Source organism: Urtica dioica, chromosome 2 (genome assembly GCF_054948205.1).
Source record: "Urtica dioica subsp. dioica isolate 48M chromosome 2, U.dioica_male_clone48M_v1_H2, whole genome shotgun sequence".
Taxonomy (NCBI): domain Eukaryota; kingdom Viridiplantae; phylum Streptophyta; class Magnoliopsida; order Rosales; family Urticaceae; genus Urtica; species Urtica dioica.
In genome coordinates this window covers 52483111-52501732 of record NC_142757.1, presented here as the reverse complement: position 1 = coordinate 52501732, position 18622 = coordinate 52483111, and the positions used below count along the sequence as shown (strand labels likewise).

General features: G+C 32.7%; 2 protein-coding genes across 2 annotated transcripts; both read right to left on the bottom strand.

Moving 5' to 3' along the window:
* Positions 1–738: 738 nt before the first annotated feature.
* LOC149405555 (solute carrier family 40 member 1-like) lies at positions 739–7649 on the bottom strand. The gene is made up of 8 exons (XM_089606457.1): positions 7446–7649; positions 7180–7330; positions 6877–7073; positions 6121–6576; positions 5883–6054; positions 4674–4811; positions 2718–2828; positions 739–1119 (listed from the first exon to the last, which is right to left on the bottom strand). The coding sequence occupies exons 1-8, from the start codon at positions 7553–7555 to the stop codon at positions 985–987; spliced, it is 1470 nt and encodes a 489-aa protein (XP_089462583.1). The 5' UTR covers positions 7556–7649; the 3' UTR covers positions 739–984.
* Positions 7650–8660: 1011 nt separating this feature from the next.
* Positions 8661–11475, bottom strand: LOC149405554 (Sel1 repeat protein). The gene is made up of 4 exons (XM_089629669.1): positions 10993–11475; positions 10549–10618; positions 10335–10423; positions 8661–8832 (listed from the first exon to the last, which is right to left on the bottom strand). The coding sequence occupies exons 1-3, from the start codon at positions 11185–11187 to the stop codon at positions 10374–10376; spliced, it is 315 nt and encodes a 104-aa protein (XP_089485795.1). The 5' UTR covers positions 11188–11475; the 3' UTR covers positions 8661–8832; positions 10335–10373.
* Between the last annotated feature and the right edge of the window lie 7147 nt (positions 11476–18622).

Below are 18622 nucleotides of genomic sequence, written 5' to 3'. Positions count from 1 at the left end.
CTGAACCCACAACAATGGCTAACAATACTATCGCCACACCAAATCCAAAACCCAATGCTCTCATTTTTATTTAATTTTTTTCAATGATTTAAGTCTGACACATGAAATCAGAAAATCCCAATTCAAACTCTCAAACTCATACCCACGAAATCAGAAAATCCCAATTCAAAACCCTAATTTCATTTTTCCTCAAATCCGAACCATAGAGGAAGAGAAATTTAAAATCGAGATTACCTTCTCCGTCGCCGTCTCTCTCTCCTTCTTCTCCGGCGAGCTCTTCTCAGCCGGTGTCCTTGAAGACGTGCGGCGGCTCTTTTCCTCAGCGTAGCGCGCACGAGTTTGAGTTAACAATCGTGCGTGTCGGACATAAGAATCGCTGAGATACGAATCGCTGGGTATCGGAGTTCTAGCTTTCAAAATCGCTGAGATACGTGCGCCCGATTTTTTTGAGCGAGAAAAAAAATGGGGGATCGTGCGAGAGAGAGAGAGAAGATGAGGGTTTTTTTTTTTTTGGGAAAAAGATGAAGAATACCCAGGAATGGGTTTCCTGCGTTTAAAAGATTTCTGAGGATATAATAGTCTTTACATAATGGCTTAGGTATTACATGTGTCAATTTTTTGGTTTTGGGCTATATTTGGTAAGGGACATTCATATGGTATTATTTGTGTCAATTCCTCTTTTATATGACAGCTCAGCATATATTTGAACCCGCTCAACATATCTCTGATTTCCCCTTTATTATGAATCTGTCTCTAGCAAAGCTAAGCGTAAATACTTAACAAATTTGAAGTTTCGATAATAATAATATTTAAAAAAAAAAAAAAAAAACAAATTTGAAGTTGTCAACCTTGGTGGCTCATCAACACTGAATTTCCAACGGTCTCTTACTAATTAAGGAGCCATGTATAATGCAAGACAAGGATTTGCACACTACTTTCGTTTAGACCGTACAAATGATGATTACAAAGCTAATCAAATTAGGATCATTGAAGTATTGAGTCATTATATAGTCCAACAAGATTATTGACTTGTCGTCTAACTCTGTAACCGTGTAAACTGTAGAGCGTTGCCGCCACTGTGACAGCACCAAATGATATCACGACCAGCTTCCAAAAATCCTGATCATAATAATAATCATCATAACTTCAATATTATCACCAAACTTTAATATTTTTAATAATAATCATCTCATAAAAATATTATATTTGGTTTTTTTATTAAAAGAATCCGAAGCCTTAACAACTTGAGAAATTTATAAGCAACAAAACCACATCAAACTTGTTTTATTTGTTAAATTGCTAACGTTTAGTTAATATTAATTAGTCACTGATTTTATTAACAATTAATTGATATTTTTACCCAAATCTCTTTCGTTCATTAATGTTTAATGGCTGAGAATTATTTAGACAATATTATGAATTCATTGTTGTTAATAGAATTAAGTCGCTAATTAACTATAATTAACCAAACGTTGACTATTGTATAAACTTAAAGTTATTGTATGACTATATAACTATAATACCCGCAACTTAAAGCATATACTTACTTTTTATTTTTAAAGCCTTACGTACAAAAAAAAAAAAACTTATTCATAAACTAAACTATACCATCAATATAAGATCTTACTCAAATAATCCAAAGTTATTGTAACTTAGAAATAAATTATAATTTAATTAGTCTTTTTATTGATAAGTTTAACCATTCATTGAAGTTAGTATACATAATTTTAAGTTTTTAGGCGATAAATATCATTAAAATATCAAAAATGTTACATATCATTTTAATTGTAAAAGTGATAATTATGATATCTATATAAAAAATCAAATACGTTACGCTTTTTTCCTATTATTATATAAACAAACAGTTACATAAAAACAAGGGACATACGACATTAAAAATTGGGAGAGTTAATCATTAATACAATAATTCAAACTAAGACAAACGCACATGAAGTAGGCCATATATATCTTTGATATTTAAATAATTATACTACAAATTATAGTTGAACATAACTATTCAAGTATTTAATATACTTTACCAAATAGCTATTGAAATTAGCCCTTCTGATAAAAACATAAGGTTGAAAGTGAAAGACAGACTTTATGTCTCTTAATTAAATTAGGGTTATTAAATTATATAGTCACACGGTTATAGTGAATTGAGATATAACTCACTTTTGGTTAATTTTTTGTAAATAGCCAAGTTAACTTATTAACGGATTAATAAAAGACTTATTTAACTCAGCCAAACGTGTAAAAAAGGTAGTTAATAGGCTGCCACGTATGCAAGTTGGCTATTTACAAAGTATTTATTAAAGGTTGGCTAATTTACAATTCTTATAGTTTAGGTGGCTTACGTAGCCAATTTTTTTATTAAATTATGAGTCTATTAGCTATATAGCCATATTTATACTTTGAGATTGCTATTTAGTCAAGGTTTAATAAATATTTAATAAATAACTACATCCACGTATTTACACGAGTAAATTAACGTAATTATCCACCATTTCATTTCAATGAAGTGGCAAACCAGAAATACCACGTCATGTTTGTGACTGTTTACCAAATATTTACCAAACGTAAGTTATATAACAGTTCCAAACGTCTAAATCGACTAATTACCTAATTTTTTGTTAAATTATTAATAAATTATTTAATGTGTTTGTCGTAAGCCTAAGCTGCCTAAGGAACAATATTATAAGCTTTTGTAGGATTACCTGTGGATTTGAGATGAATATTCCAAGGGAATAGGCAAGCAAATCCATTATTGATTGAAGAGAGTTCTGAACACCTCCTACCACACCGCGATCCCTCTCGGCCACGCAATCCTTCAAAATTTTAAATTAATAAAATAAAATCAATATCAGAACATAAATGAACAAAAAAGGCTAAGAATATATGAATATTGTTTTGAATAGTTTATAGTAATGCACAACGACAATTCAATTGTTCGTATGAGTCTTTTTAGTTAACATCGTTATTAGTTGATTATTGGAAAAATGGTATGAAATAGCCAATTCAAACTATGACTTTTGCAAAATAGCCATAGTTTCATTAGGTATAGCAAAATAGCCAATTGAGAGTACTACGACTTTTAATCCTGCTTCGATTAATTTTAATCCAGCCGTCATAAACCTTAGATTCTGTCTTTATAGTTCGTTGAGATTAAATTTAATCCAACATAGATTAATCTTACTTTGGTTAGTTTGCTTATAGTTGACAAATTATGGTTATTTTGCAAAAACTTAAGTTCTATTTGGCTATATAGCCGCTTGACCTTTGATTAAATTGTGTTAATCAACATATGTTATATTTGTTGAATGCCGATAATAACTAATATTAAAAACACACACTTGAATAATTATATTGTTTTTGGACAATATAACTAAATAGATAAAATTCACAAGTAGATTAGTTAATAATAATTTCACAATCTTGAGCTGAATAATAGCCTATTCTTTTCTCAATTTAATTTTTTTTTTAGAATTTTTTTTAATGATATGGTTAACATTAGCCAATTTATAGCCATATACTAATTTATAAGTAATTGAATTAAAAATAGGGTGTTATAGATAAATAATCAATTAAATTTAATGGATTTGCATAATAGTTAAAGAGATTTGTAACTAATTAGACCACTTTAAACATGTGATTTTGGATCTAGCCTATGTTTGACAATTTTTAGTGATATAGCCAAATGACTTATGTGGCAATAATTAAGGTCTGATTTGCCCTTATTTATTAATAAATTCGTCACTTTCTCTCTCCTATTTTTTTCAAATAATTTTTTTTTCAACAAAACTTCAAAAATTCGTATCCTTCTCATACGAACTCGAAATTGAGTGATTTCAAATCCTACAAATTCGTGCCGTCGAGATCTTCAAAAATAGACCCAATGTGTTTGATGAAAAATTATGTTTAATGCATCATATTTACATTTCCATTTTTTTTTATAATTTCAAAAAATTTCCGTTATTTCCATATTTAAGGTAGATTTTTCTACATCTATGGTATTAAACATTATTTTTCATCAAACACAATGGATCTATTTTTGAAGATCTCGACGTCACGAATCCATAGGATTTGGAATCACTCAATTTCGAGTTCATATGAGATAGATATGGTTTTTTGAAGTTTTTATGTAAAAAAAAGTGTAGGAAAAAAATAGGAGAGAGAAAATGACGAATTTATTAATAAATAAGGGTAAATAAGACCTTAATTATTGCCACATAATCATGTTGACTATTTCCCTAAAAGTTGTGAAACATAGGTTAAAAACAAATTTCATAGTTTCATTTTGGCTATTTCGTTACAATGCCCAAACATGTATAAAATTAGTGAAATTGTCAAAATTTTAAAAATGTGTAAGTATCTAGTTTTTTTTTTAAAAAATTGATCTATAATAGTGTCAATATTTTTTTGATAATATAACTTTGGCTATTTTACTCTTTTGTATATTTTTTTCTTGAGAGTATTCATCTTTGGAAATTTGGCTAAATGTTTATTTATTCAAAAATCCTTTTTCGAATAAAGAAGAGATTGATCTTGCGCTAGACACGCATGAGAAAAAAAAAATTATCAGAAAATTCATGAAAAATTGACATGAATGGGTGCTTGTTTTCGTCTATGAAGAATGGAAATTAAGTAGCAATTTATATTATACATATATATACCTGCATTTGCTGGATTACAGACAAGTCAAAGGACCACAAGCCGAGCCGAGATATTATCACTCCGATCATCAACATATACGCAGAAGATATGCTGCTCCGAACCCATATTGAGGCCGCGCAAACCAGGAGGCACAACCACTATACATGTAAACAAAATAGTCCACGAAACTCAGGCAAAATTAAAATAGAACATGTTCGTCTTAAATGAATAAAATAGCTAAAATTTATAAATATTAAGAGAATAATTTTTTTATGCTGGTAATTTACTTATATACGTATATTAATATTTAAAATTGGAATTGCTTTAAATCAATTGAGAAGTCTTCTCGGCTATTTTGAAAACTACAAGGAGAATGGATTTACAAATGCTATTATTTCGGGTAAAGAGATTTGCAATTGACATGGAAATATAACTTGTGAAGGAAAAAAAATGTGTGATTCGTTAAAAAAAAAAAGAAAAAAAAAAAAGCAATTTGATGAAAGTTTCAAATGTGATGATAAACAAATGGAATGATTTGAATCAGGTATTTTCTCTACATAGTTGATTGAGTTATTTCTTCACTAATGACAAAATTTGACATTTTTGAATTTTCTATTTAAAAAAGCTAAAATCTTGAATTTGTGAAGATGCATTATATTGCAATGGGTTTTTTCTGACATCAATGGTATAGATTAATGTTCTGAAATAAAAGTGCTAAGAGAAATTTTATTGATAGAAAATAATAATCCGATTGAAACGATTCCTTTCTAAATGCATACATTGCATTTAGGAGTTACAGTAATTTTGGCTTCCGTAGAGACGCGAGTATTTCAAAGTTGAAATCACTAAAATCTTATCTAAGATCAGCTATATCACACAAACAGTTGATATAATCAGTATGTTGTCTATTGAAGAACAAAAAAAAAACATGTTACATGGGATTGAATTAAAAAATCTAAGGGATAGCATTTACTTTTTGACTTTTTTTGTTGTTGTAATTTTTGCCTCTCACCAGGTTGATGGGTCTAAACTCTAAAATAACTTAAAAGGCACACATAAAGTGACGAAGAACATCTTTCATTACATTATTATTATTTTTTGTACTTTATTAAGGAAATTGTAATATTTGGATCATCAATAAGGATGGTTAGTTAGAAGATTATTCTTTTTTTTTTTTTTTTAATATATCTTCATTTCTTGTTATTTTAAAGAGTCCTTGTAGTTTTCACCTGGCACCAGATGGACCAGAGTCCGGATCGGAGCGTCGAGATTCGAGACTGCAAAATCGGATAAACGAGCGTGGCACTTATTCCAAATACCGCGTTCATTCCACGGGCTATTCCAATAACATATACCGGGATTCCTTTCCATTCCAACGTCGCTGTCATCAATGTCCCAAAACTTGAAAAAAAAAAAAAAAAAACAATTAGTACCAAGTCTCAAACAAAATATAATATTTTTCGTTACCTGAGGACTGTGAAGAACAACAAAGCCAGAGCTATTCCGGGGATCATGACATCTTGTCGCAGATACACAGCCCACGCCTTGAGATACGGAGCGTTACACAACGAGACGAAGAGCTTTGTTCCCCAATTTCTCTTTGGAATGTCGTCGATGTTTATTTCGTGACGAGGAGAAGAGTTTTTTCTCTCGTCGCTCGCGGATCTCGATGCCCTTCTCTGGCTGCTCTGTTGCAACGCGGGCGTCGCTTTGTACACGGAGACGAAGAGCCAGTACTCGAGCCACACCGACACCAAGTTCCAAAGAGCCAACGCGAACGCCGATGCTTTGAGCGACACGAAGCTGATGATGAAACCCGTGATCACTGGAGCGCCGAGATTGCACGTGAGATCGATGCGTCTGATCGCCGAGTTCATCCTCGCCAGCTGTTCCGGCGAATGCCCTTCTGATATCACCACCACCCTAATCGCAATGAAATCAGAAAATTAGGAAAATAGCCAAGTTAAACGTTTGACATTGTTAAATAGTCAACGTTTGGTAAATCTTAGGTAAATAACCAACATTTGGTATATGAAAATAGCTATTTACCTAAGATTTACGTCTGAAACTGACTATTTACCAAAAATTTACTGAACGTTGGCTATTTTAGCAATGTCAAACGTTTAATTTGGCTATTTTCATAATGGACCCTAATAAAATCCGTGTAAAAAAAAGTACACAATGGCAAAGTTGATTTCTTGTGCCGCAAGAAAATTGAAATACCATTCTCTTTCGATTAGGATTGAACCGGCGAGAGTGGAGAGAACGCCAACAGCTCCGGAGAGATTCGTCAGAGCGAGAAGAGATATGAACATCCTGGGATTTGTTGACATCATGGACGAGTGAAGCAACAACGTCATGACTGAGACTCCAGCGACGATAAAAGACATGTTTTGCGATATTAACCAGAGCCGAAGAACCTGTCAAGGAACCATTATATTTGTTCTATACTTCCGTTTTATTTTATTTTTCTGTTTAGAATTTTTTTTTAATCATTATTATTTTTGAGGGGGTTTAAAGAGAGACCTTAACATAGGTGAATTTATCAACCCAATGTCCAACGATGGGTCCAAATATTGCAGTTGAGGTAGATTCAACCACTCCATAAATAGCAGCCAAAAGCAAAGAATTTGGCCAGAGTTCTATCATGTACAACCCAACTGAGAACTCCCACATTCTGAACAATTCACACAAACATTTCTTGAAACAAGAGCTATATAAAGATATATACGTATATGTATTTATATATATATATATATATATATATATATATATATATATGTTTAACCAACCTGGCTCCCCATCTAGCCAAGAAGTAACCAATGTATAAATCTGTGATCAGATTTGGAGAAGTTGAATCTGGTTCTTCATGTTCTTGCTGAATAAGGGGTTCGCTTGACATGATGACCTCTTACGTTCTTTGATTCAAAGATGGGTTTTTTTTTTCTTCTTCTCTGTTTTCTCTCTAGTAGTTCTGGTATATATCGTTCACTTGGCTACTCTGGATGATGAAAATTACTCATTCAGCCTTGCTGCTGATGACTATTCCATAATTAATTGAAGAGTTCTTTATATTATTTTTAATTTTTGTCAGCACGTACTAGATTCCAACATTTTTAAACAGAGTATGTTATTAACAGGTGTTACTTGCCACATTTTCAGTAATGAAATAGTTTTTTCGCCCAAAAAAAAAAAAGCGCAAGTGGATGTTTTGTTATTAACGAGGTTTCTTACGCACCACAGTTTCAGTAATAAAATAGTTTTTGCCAAAAAAAAAAAAAAAAAACAAAAACAAAGTATGTTATTTTTAAGAGAAATTGCTTAATTTGCCATCAATTTCATAATATTTTCTCATTTTCCACAAAAACGCTAATTTTTCCCAAAATGCCACCATCTATGTCAATAATGTTGACATCTATGTTTGCTCTTCACTATTAGATGTAAACATTGTTGACATAGATGTCTACATTGTTGACATAGATAGTGGCATTTCGGGAAAAATTAGCATTTTGGTGGAAAGTATGAAAATGTTATAAAATCGGTGGAAAATTAGGCAATTTCTCTATTTTTTTATTTTTGTCAGCACGTACTAGATTCCAACATTTTTAAACAGAGTATGTTATTAACAGGTGTTACTTGCCTCATTTTCAGTAATGAAATAGTTTTTCGCCCAAAAAAAAAAAAGCGCAAGTGGATGTTTTGTTATTAACGAGGTTTCTTACTCACCACAGTTTCAGTAACAAAATAGTTTTTGCCAAAAAAAAACAAAAAACAAAAACCAAAAAGATTGTAAGAGAATCCTGATTTGGTAAAAGGTTCATGTTTGTTCAGGAACGAGCTTGAGAGTTGCTTGAATTTCACATTCACGCAATAAAAAAAAATTAGACATTTAACAAAAATGAGGATGGACAATTCATTCCAAACGGCTCTTCCGTTTTCAATCACATAATCCTAGTATCTAACAAAAACTTGAAGTATGAAGAAAAATAAGCTGTAACTTAATTGAATTGAAGCCAACAAAAGTGATGCTCACTATAACTTGTAAGAACAGATTTTACAGATGTGGTTCGCGAAGATAAGACGATAGTTAAAAAAAAAAATGGAAAAAGATAAACATTAAGTTTGTTACAGAGCTATCTCATTGACCATTTTGAAGAAGCAGTGAGCCAACCAGTCCTCCTACAAAAACAAAGATAAAACATGTTATCAGATCGAGTCCCAGAATAAATAAATAAGTTTTTTTTTTGTAATCAAATTTATGTTTATAAAAGCACCAAAAAAATAAATACTTTCACTTTCAAGAAAGATATTCAATAAATTCCACTAATTAAAACGACCACTACACTAACCGAAACCGTTCTTCACATATACATCATCTCGCAAAGTTTTAGCTACGAGGACTGAGTACTGAATTGCTTTTTCTTTTTCTTTTTTTAAATAAAAACAAAATGTCAACAAACATATGAAGTTGTGCTTTGAATGTAAGAGTTCATATAGATTTAGAGTCAAAACAAAGATAAAACATGTTATCAGATCGAGTCCCAGAATAAATAAATAAGTTTTTTTTTAGTAATCAAATTTATGTTTATAAAAGCACCAAAAAAATACATACTTTCACTTTCAAGAAAGATATTCAATAAATTCCACCAATTAAAACGACCACTACACTAACCGAAACCGTTCTTCACATATACATCATCTCGCAAAGTTTTAGCTACGCGGATGAGTACTGAATTGCTTTTTCTTTTTCTTTTTTTAAATAAAAACAAAATGTCAACAAACATATGAAGTTGTGCTTTGAATGTAAGAGTTCATATAGATTTAGAGTCAAAACACAGACGTGAATTTACCAGATACAAACAAACACAAATTCGAATACAGATCCGCTACTACATTTTTACTTTTACAATTTTCTTGTGTAATGTCTAGCTCACTAAACACTTGATTTCTGTTTCATCAACAACGAAGCAGTCAGAAAATTTATCAAACGTCCACCGAAATGAACAAATACAAGTTCACATATCGTCAAAGAAAGATGAAACTATGTATTATCTAGTGTCTCAAACAGAAAAATTCAAAATGGTTTCACTCTCAACCCGTAAATCCAAGACCACAAAAAACCAATTTAAAAAGGGTCCATTAGGAAAATAACCAACTTACACGTTTGACATTGCTAAATAGCCAACGTTTGGTAAATCTCAAGTAAATAGCAACTTTCAAACATAAATTTTAGGTAAATAGCCACTTTCATATACCAAACGTTGGTTATTTACCTAAGATTTACGTTTGAAAGCGGCTATTTACCTAAGAGTTATTAAACGTTGGTTATTTAGCAATGTCAAACGTTTAAATTAGCTATTATTCTAATTTTCTGATTTAAAAAAATAAAACAAAGTCAACCAATAAAACGTTGGTTATTTAATAATGTCAAACGTTTAAATTGGCTATTTTTCTAATTTTCTGATTAAGAAAAAGAAAAACAAAGTCAACCAATAAATTAACGAAAAAGTCTGCCAATTGTTGATTCTTTTTAGGGCCAAAACAAAAAGGAATAGAGAGAATAAGATAACAATCAGGGTAAGCTGAGATCATCAGCTTCAGAAGAAAACAACCAACAACATGAAAACCTACCCAATAATTAATGATACATAATAAAATAAAAATAAAGAAAGAAAGCTTACCCTCTTGAGAGAACATGAGGTTGATAAGGTCAAGCCTATCTAAGAGTCGCCCTTAATTTCATCCGAATCCGAATCACTCGCATTATAACCTACCCAAAATAAAAATCAAATAAAAAATCATCCACAACCACCCATAAGCAAGTTTGATATTAAAAGTAATGATAATGTTAAGTACTTTTTTTTTGGGCATCAAATAATTTTAAGTAATTCAAACCTGGACGCTTATCGCTAACTTTCCAAACCGAAGAACGAGTCCTCGAAGCTCTCGTCATCCAAATCCTTCCCTTCAGTTCACAAAGATAACACATTTTTCAGTATCACAATAATAACGATCAAAGAAATTCAACATGGTGACCTTGTAAAACCCTACCCTAACTCATCATATCATTCTTAAATTCGATAGAAACATCGATTGCTAATCAGAATCAAAACGAGAATTATCATGATAATAACAATAATAATCTAAGAAATTCTATACGGTGACCATGTAAAACCTTGACTCATCATATCATTGTCATACTCTTTAACGTTTTTGCTTTTGATATTGAAATTTGCCTATTTTAAATTCGATTGAAACATCAATTGCTAATCAGAATCAAAACCAGAAAGCCGCAATTAAAACCCTAAACCCTAACAATTGGAAGAAGAAAAGGTACACCTTTTGGGGGTCTCTGGGGATTCCATAGCCCGTGAAGTACATCTGACCGAGCAAGACTTGCATGTTGATATCGCCGGCTTTGGCCTCCTTGAGAGTGTCTTTGAACCACCTCTTCACGCAATCGCTCACCACTTCCGATAAAGGCGAACGACTGTCGTTTTTCGTATTGCTATCCGAGCTGCTTTCTCGCTCCATCTCTCTCTCTCTCTCTCTCTCTCTCTATCTCTATCTCTTATCTCGATTGTCGGGTTTACTCTTCTTCAGTCTCTCCGTGACCTCGTTCTCTTCTCTCCAGAGTCGAAATTTTCAAAGCGACCGAAGAGATTCAGATTAGAGCTGTGATCAGCTTAAGAAAAGGCGTTGCAATGAGTTCTCGGGAATTGGTGTTTGGTTGCTCTCAAATACCTTTCTCAGTTTTCCTTCGCTTTATTGGATTTGAAAATGGCAGAGAGAGAGAGAGGGTTTCGCGAAAAAAGGAAAGGAACTTGCGAAGAAAGTGTGTGCTTATCTAGGTGTGTTTTTAGTGCGATGAAACGACGTCGTATTTTGATATTTTGAGTAGAAGTCGTTTTTGTAGAGATTTGCCTTTTGACTCGATCGGCTACACTCAACTCCACCACCACCACTTTTTCACCTTTTTGAGCCTATTTTGAGTTCCCAAGATAATTTTTCCCTTGAGGCCATTCCCACTCATGTAGAGATTAAAAATATGGTTTGGGATATGCCCGGGGTTAAGGCTCGGGGTCCGGATGATCTTTAAGGAATATTCTATATAAAAAAAATGAGATATTGTTGGTCCTTCCTTGCTTTCGTTTAAGATTTTTTTTTTTGAGCGATCGATTGGAATGATTAGGCTAGTTTCGCTCATGTTGTTCTTATTCCGAAAGAAAGTGGAACCGAGACTTTTGATAAGTTTGGACCGATAAGCTTGTGCAACTTTAGTTTTTAGGTCATCACAAAGGTCATCACAAAGATCATCACAAGAAGGCTTAGAGGATTCCTCGATAAGATCATATCCCTGTTCCAATTGGCGTTCATTCTTGGAAGATGGATCGCATAGAACTCCATCTTGGTCCGAAAAGTTATGGATAAAATGAGAAAAAATAAGGCCAATAAGGGTTTGGTGGGCATCAAAATGGATACGAGCAAGATGTATGATAAGAAGGAATGGAGTTTTCTCTTCAAAGTGCTCAAAATATTTGGGATTTCGGACAAAATGATTGGCTTGATTAGGTTATGTGTTTGTTCGACGACTAGTGCCATTCTACTTAATGGGAGTCCTCGCTCGCCCTTGAAACTTGAAAGAGGCCTTAGACAATGAGATCCTCTCTCGTCATATTTTTCATCATAGCTTCTGAAGTTCTTAGTTGGCTTTTAATGAGAGAAGAAGAAAGGATTCAAATTGGTCCAGGCACTCTGAGCATTTCTCACCTAATGTTTGCGGATGATACAATTCTCTTTTGTTGAGTTTCAACAAATGAGATTAAAGTGGTTTGGGATTATGTGGAAAAGTATCTCAAGTGATTTGGTCAAAAAGTGAATCATCAAAATTTTGGTCTTATTTTCTCAAAAAATTGCTCGGTCGAGAGGAAAAGAGACATTGAAAACTCTAACTCTATGAAAGAGTGTAACAAAGACATCCTTCATTTGAGAAATTCTCTCTTCACTAGTAGGGATAAATCGGTAAGTTTTGAGTTTCTTAAAAAGAAAAGTTCACGGTCGGATTGAAGGATGGATGGTAAAACTATCTCTAAGGCCAGTAGGACGACACTTGTCAAGTCGGTTATTCAAAGCATCCCGGTTTATGCTATGTCTACTACAAATTGCCACGTACTTTTTGTCAAGGGTTGGATAAGATGTCCATACAGTTTTGGTGGAAAAGGACGGAATTAAAATAAATGATACTTGGCATCTATCAGTTGGAATCAAATTTGTAGACCGAAAGGTACTGGCAGACTTGGGTTTTGTAGATTGGAAGACATAAACTTGGCGCTTCTCTCGAAACTTGGTTGGCATATGGCGGCTAATTCTAAGTTGAGATGGGTGGAGATTTTTAAAAATAAATATTGTGCCATTGAGAATCTTTTTTAGGTTGATATACCAAGAGTTATCATTCCAAAGGTTGGAAGGATATTGTTTCCACCATGGAAATCATTAAGGATAATAGTTGCTTCTTAATCGACAGTGGCAATAATGTCACTTTGTTTGAGGACCATTGACATGTCCCTGAGACTACATTAGGGGATGACGTAGATTTTGATTTAAAGGGTATTAAATTCAATATTTTGTTTAACGAGGGCTCTAGATATTGTGACACAGAGAGCATCAAAGAAATTTTCGGTGAAGATTAGACTTATGCGATCCAAAATTCCCATCGGCTCCCAGCGCCCCACGATGACAAACTAATTTGGAAGGTGTAGGCTTATGGGCGTTTCTCGGTGAAATCGGCTCTCCGGTCTATTCGCGGGGCGGAAATCAATCAAGAGGACATTTTGTGTGGAATAGGTTATGGAATCTTAAGATTTAAGAGAGAGTAAAACTCTTCCTATGGCGAGCGGCTACTAAGTGCTTTAATCTTGACCTTTTTCTTCTTCGTCGTGGTATTGCAGGTTCAGTTATGTGTGGTGTGTGTGCGATGGAACCTGAAACGCTGCTGGCACATCAGTTCTTCCGTTGAGACATAGCGAAGAAGCTCTTGGTAAGTGAGGTCAAGGCCGCCTGTGGAATTGGGATATTGGCAAAGACCCAAGATAATTGATTGCGGCAATTCTATATTTAAATTCTAATATGAATTTGTGGAAGGGTTCTAAGGATGAGTTCGTTATTTAAGTTTGGGCGATTATGCACGAACTTTGGAATCATAGAAACCTGTTTGTCTTCGAAGGCATATCAATTCATGAAGACAATTTTAATCTATCATCAAAGCCAAGATAGGGGATTACAGCAATAGTACTCAGATCGCGGAGTCGACGACTATCTCTGCTCCTCGAGAGGCTACGTTTATCTGGAAAAATCCTCCTTCAGGCATGCATAAAATAAACATTGATGCCTCTTATAGAGATAATACTGATGTTGTAGGTATTATTTCGTGTACAAAAGTGGATGGGGTCATCTGGGAAAATCCTCCTTCAAGCATGCATAAAATAAACATTGATGTCTCTTATAGAGATTATATTGTTGTTGTAGGTATTATTTCGCATTCAAAAGTGGATGGGGTCAGTTGGATTTGGCGGAGCAGAGTCATCGTGGCATCTCCGGAAGAGGCATAATTGTCCGGAGTGCATACAGCTCTTCTCCTAGCTGAATTCGGAGGCTTGAAAAGTATTTTGGTAGAAAGTGACAACAAGATCATTATGGATAGTTTAGGTAGCTCTAAGTTATGTCATGTTTACTCTTTGTTGCCATAATTTTTGGATGTTGTTAATATGTCTAAATGATTTATTTTTGTTAAGTTTTTGTTGATGAGTAGACGAACAATCATGAGTTATGTTAATAATGGAAGCCATGTTGGTCGTTTGTGGCTTTTGTAATATCGGGGAGTCTCTACCTTTTATGCGGAGAGCTTTTTTGGCGAAAGTCAGGTAATCGATGCAAGATGCGCTCTTTTCTCTACGACTATTTCCTTAGCAAAATGACAAGTACTAACTAAATTAATACTTTTGTTGGGGAAAATAGATGGTCGTTGGGCGTAAATTGGATGGCCGTAGAAAAGATTAGGTGGCCGGAAATATGAATGGTGTTTGTTGATAGTGATTATGTTCTTCAGATGTAGATAATGTGCTTATTATTGTTTCAAATAAAATAAAATAAAATAAAAAACAAAAACATTTTATTTGTGTTTCAAAACTGACGAGGGACAACTTTGGAAAGTAAATGGCTAAATAATGAATGGTTCATTCTCTCCATTATGTGAGAAATGAAATCGAGGTAATGAATATTCTGTAAAATGATGATTCTCGCACATACAAATGAACCAAACAAAATAATCAAGATTTTTAGAATCAATTGCATTCCATTCACCCTTATTTTCATCCAACTAAACAATAGTGGCGCTTACGTGGCCTCTACCTAGAGTTTATTCGTGACGTAACAATTGATGTTGTTCATTCTTTTCTCCTTTTCAATTTATGTCCCTACTTCTTATGATCATGTGCAGTTCCTCAGTTTCGTGTGTCTTGTCTTTAACCTGGTTTGAAAAATACGAAAGAAGCTCATATTTCCATGTTTGTAAATTGAACCATTAGAGTAGTGCTCAAATTCATGCCAAAGCTCAAGTAGTTGTGAGAAACATTCTCGACACACCTTTCAGTTCTTTGAGGCCGCCTTTAGAGGGTACGACTGCCCGCCCACCCCCTATTTTTTGGTTTTTTTTATATTTTAGCCCTTTTAATATTATTTTCCATATAGTAGTACCTCTAGTTTTAATGATTTATTTTCATAGCCCTTACGATTTATACATACCTACTAAAATTTAATATTGATCCCATAAATACTTTTAAAATAAACAAGCATACTATATATATTTATATATATATATATATATATATATATATATATATATATAAAGAAAATTTAACTCATTCTAAGTTTAATTTTTTGTCTCAATATGTGAATATGATCATTTTTTAAGGCCATTGTAAGAAGAACATGTTCAAAGCCCTACAATCGTGTAATTTCGGTTTTAATAGTTGCCTTTTTTACACTCGAACACATCATCACTTGTGTTGTCTTTGTGAAATAATTGATTTTTGCTCGACTCTTAGAGTAAGTATTTGTTGTAATTAGCCAATTTTTTTTTACCTTCTTTTAAAGATTTAGCTCAAATTTTATTTTATTAAGGAAATAGTCTACGTATTTTTATAGGTACAATTATAACCCTGTGAAGAAGAGTTAATTTAATTTACTGAAAAATTAATTTGATTTAATATGTAATTAATTTAATTTTTTTTCTTCCATTTAATTAAATTTATTACGAAGTTAATTTTAATTTTTCTATCCAATTAATTTAATTTACTGTCTGTCCGAATCTTCACCATCATCGATTTCGAATAGCCTCCGCCGATTTCAAACATCAATAATGCAAACAATAAATTTATTAACTAAAAAAACCAGAAAATTTTTCGTGAGTTATTTACGAGAATTATAACAAAAATCCTAGGCTAAACAACTCGAATTGATTATATAATGAGCGTGCAAACGAATATTATCAATTAAACTATGTAAATATCATCATCACCGATTCCAAACAGTCACCACTAATTTCAAACAGCAAAAATACGAATGCTAAATTGAATTTACTCTTCTGGTAAATCCTATGGAGAACAATTCGAATTTATTATATAACGAGTTTGCAAACGAATTATATCAATTAATAAATTATGTATATAAGAAGAATCGCTGATGGCGTAGACGGAGACTGGCGGGACGACGGTGAGGCGAAGAGTGGAGACTATGGATCTCTTTTTTCGGCGAGCTGGTCGTCGGAGGAATCGCTATAGGCGTGACTTCATTGTAGAGAAGAGAGAAGGGGAGGGTTTGGGCGCATGTTTTGGAGGAAAGAGAAATGACCATGACCAAATAAGAGAATGTATTTATGGATATTTGGTGTAATATTATACGAGATGAACTACTTTCTTAATAAAAATAAACTTGAATTACTTTTTAAAATCAAGGTGTGCTATTCGGCTACTTTCTTCTTTTAGAATTGGTAATTTGGAGGCTGATTTACTTAACCATCTTGCTATTAGAGGATTTTCTCAGGTTTATTAGTGGTTCTTGATAACCTCAACAATCAGTTTGATATTGAAAAAAGAAAAAAAAAAAAAGAAGTTGCAAAAAATTCGAAAGTTTGGATTGGTCAATGTCAACTAAAAAAACAAAAAACAAAAAAAAGAGCATCCTGATTCCTGCATAGTCTTAATATTGGCATAATTTAGACAAATATTTATACTTGACACTACATGTATGTCACGCTGATATTCTCAACGAAAATAAAAGCATATTTGCTAACCAAATTTTGTCAGAAACTTTCAGTCAATGACGGGACTAATAAGAAAAATATGTTCCCTTACAAAAATAATAATAAATAAATGAAATGACAATTTAGCCACTCAACGAGCCTTTAGAATCCGAGCAAAAAAACGATCCTTGAGAAAGAATTGCTCTTCAAAGTTCACACTATAAAATGTTTAATTAAAAACAATAAAATTATAAAATGTCAATTGTTTTTTCATTGACTACACAGAGTTAAGCCAATCTCAAAATCTATCAATTTTATATGGTTGGAAACTTGGAAACACGTTTTACTTGAGTCCCAGTTTTCCATATGTTTATGGTAGACTTATGTGCTTAACATATTCAACCATGCAAAAAAATAAAAATAATAATAATAATAAATGGAGTTGTCATATTCTCAATTTGAAATATGGATTTCGATAACCTTACGAAAAGGTCAATGAAAGCGAAATACCAAACGGAGAAGATGTGGAGACAAAAGAGCCAATGGCCAATGAAAATGGCAATGAAAAAATTGTCATAGAATATAATTAAAAATGCATATTTTTATATATCATTTTTTTTTATAAAATATTTTTATATATCATTCAAAACTCAAATATATGTAGAAATAAAGCGTAAAATTTAAATACATGTATTATGAAATAAATAAAATAGATTATGCTATTTCAGAGGCATGAGAGTAATATTTTAATGAAAAAAATGAGACAACTTAAGCTAGATCAAATTTAAGAATTAAAAAATAACCAACGCTTCAAGAATCTTTATAAAATAACCAATTTTTTGTACCTTTTTTTTGTTTTTGCAAAATTCCATCTCAATTTTATCCCTATATATCGACATTAAAAAAAAAACAAATAATGATTAAGCAATTCGGCACTTTTTCAACAATAACTAATATTACTAAATTTGGCCTTATATTTTAATATTTATACATCGCTAAGAGATTTGGTCTTTTTGTGCTTATTACATCAAATGAAGAGTCTCGGAAAAGCAAATATTCGAGATCACGGCGTCTCATAAATTGTTCATCAAATTGTCATGGCTGGGAGGGCCTCCGTATTTCTTCGTGTTGTAAATTATAATATCTTCTAAGCCACCCTGAAGCACCACGACCCCCGATGTTCAGCGAATAAATTCCCAAAAGTTAGATTCACATTTATATGGCCATATAACCTCATAAATATTCAACAAACAAATACAAACATGTTAACCATAACGTCGATGTGCTCTTGCGAGTGAGAGATAAGTCCCACCAAGAGGTTGCTAAGGAGACAGATCCCACTGCTTCTGCAAACTTATTGATGAATCCACGTCGAGATACGAGAATTCAATATGAGAACGAGTGTCGGGGAAAAAAAAGAAATTGGTGAGTTTTTTTTTTTTTTGAACACTTGAAATGTCCGACAATTGTCCACACATTGGATGTCCCACACGCACTTGACCTCGATCAAAGAAAGCTTAATATGTGCCGAGAATTTAGTTCACATGTTTCGTAAGTATAAACTTGATAAATCATACTAGTTAGGGGGTCAAAATTGGGAAATCGTATTATGGTTTGTTAATAGAGATAATATAAGGAAACCATACTTTTACACATGAAAAAAAATATACA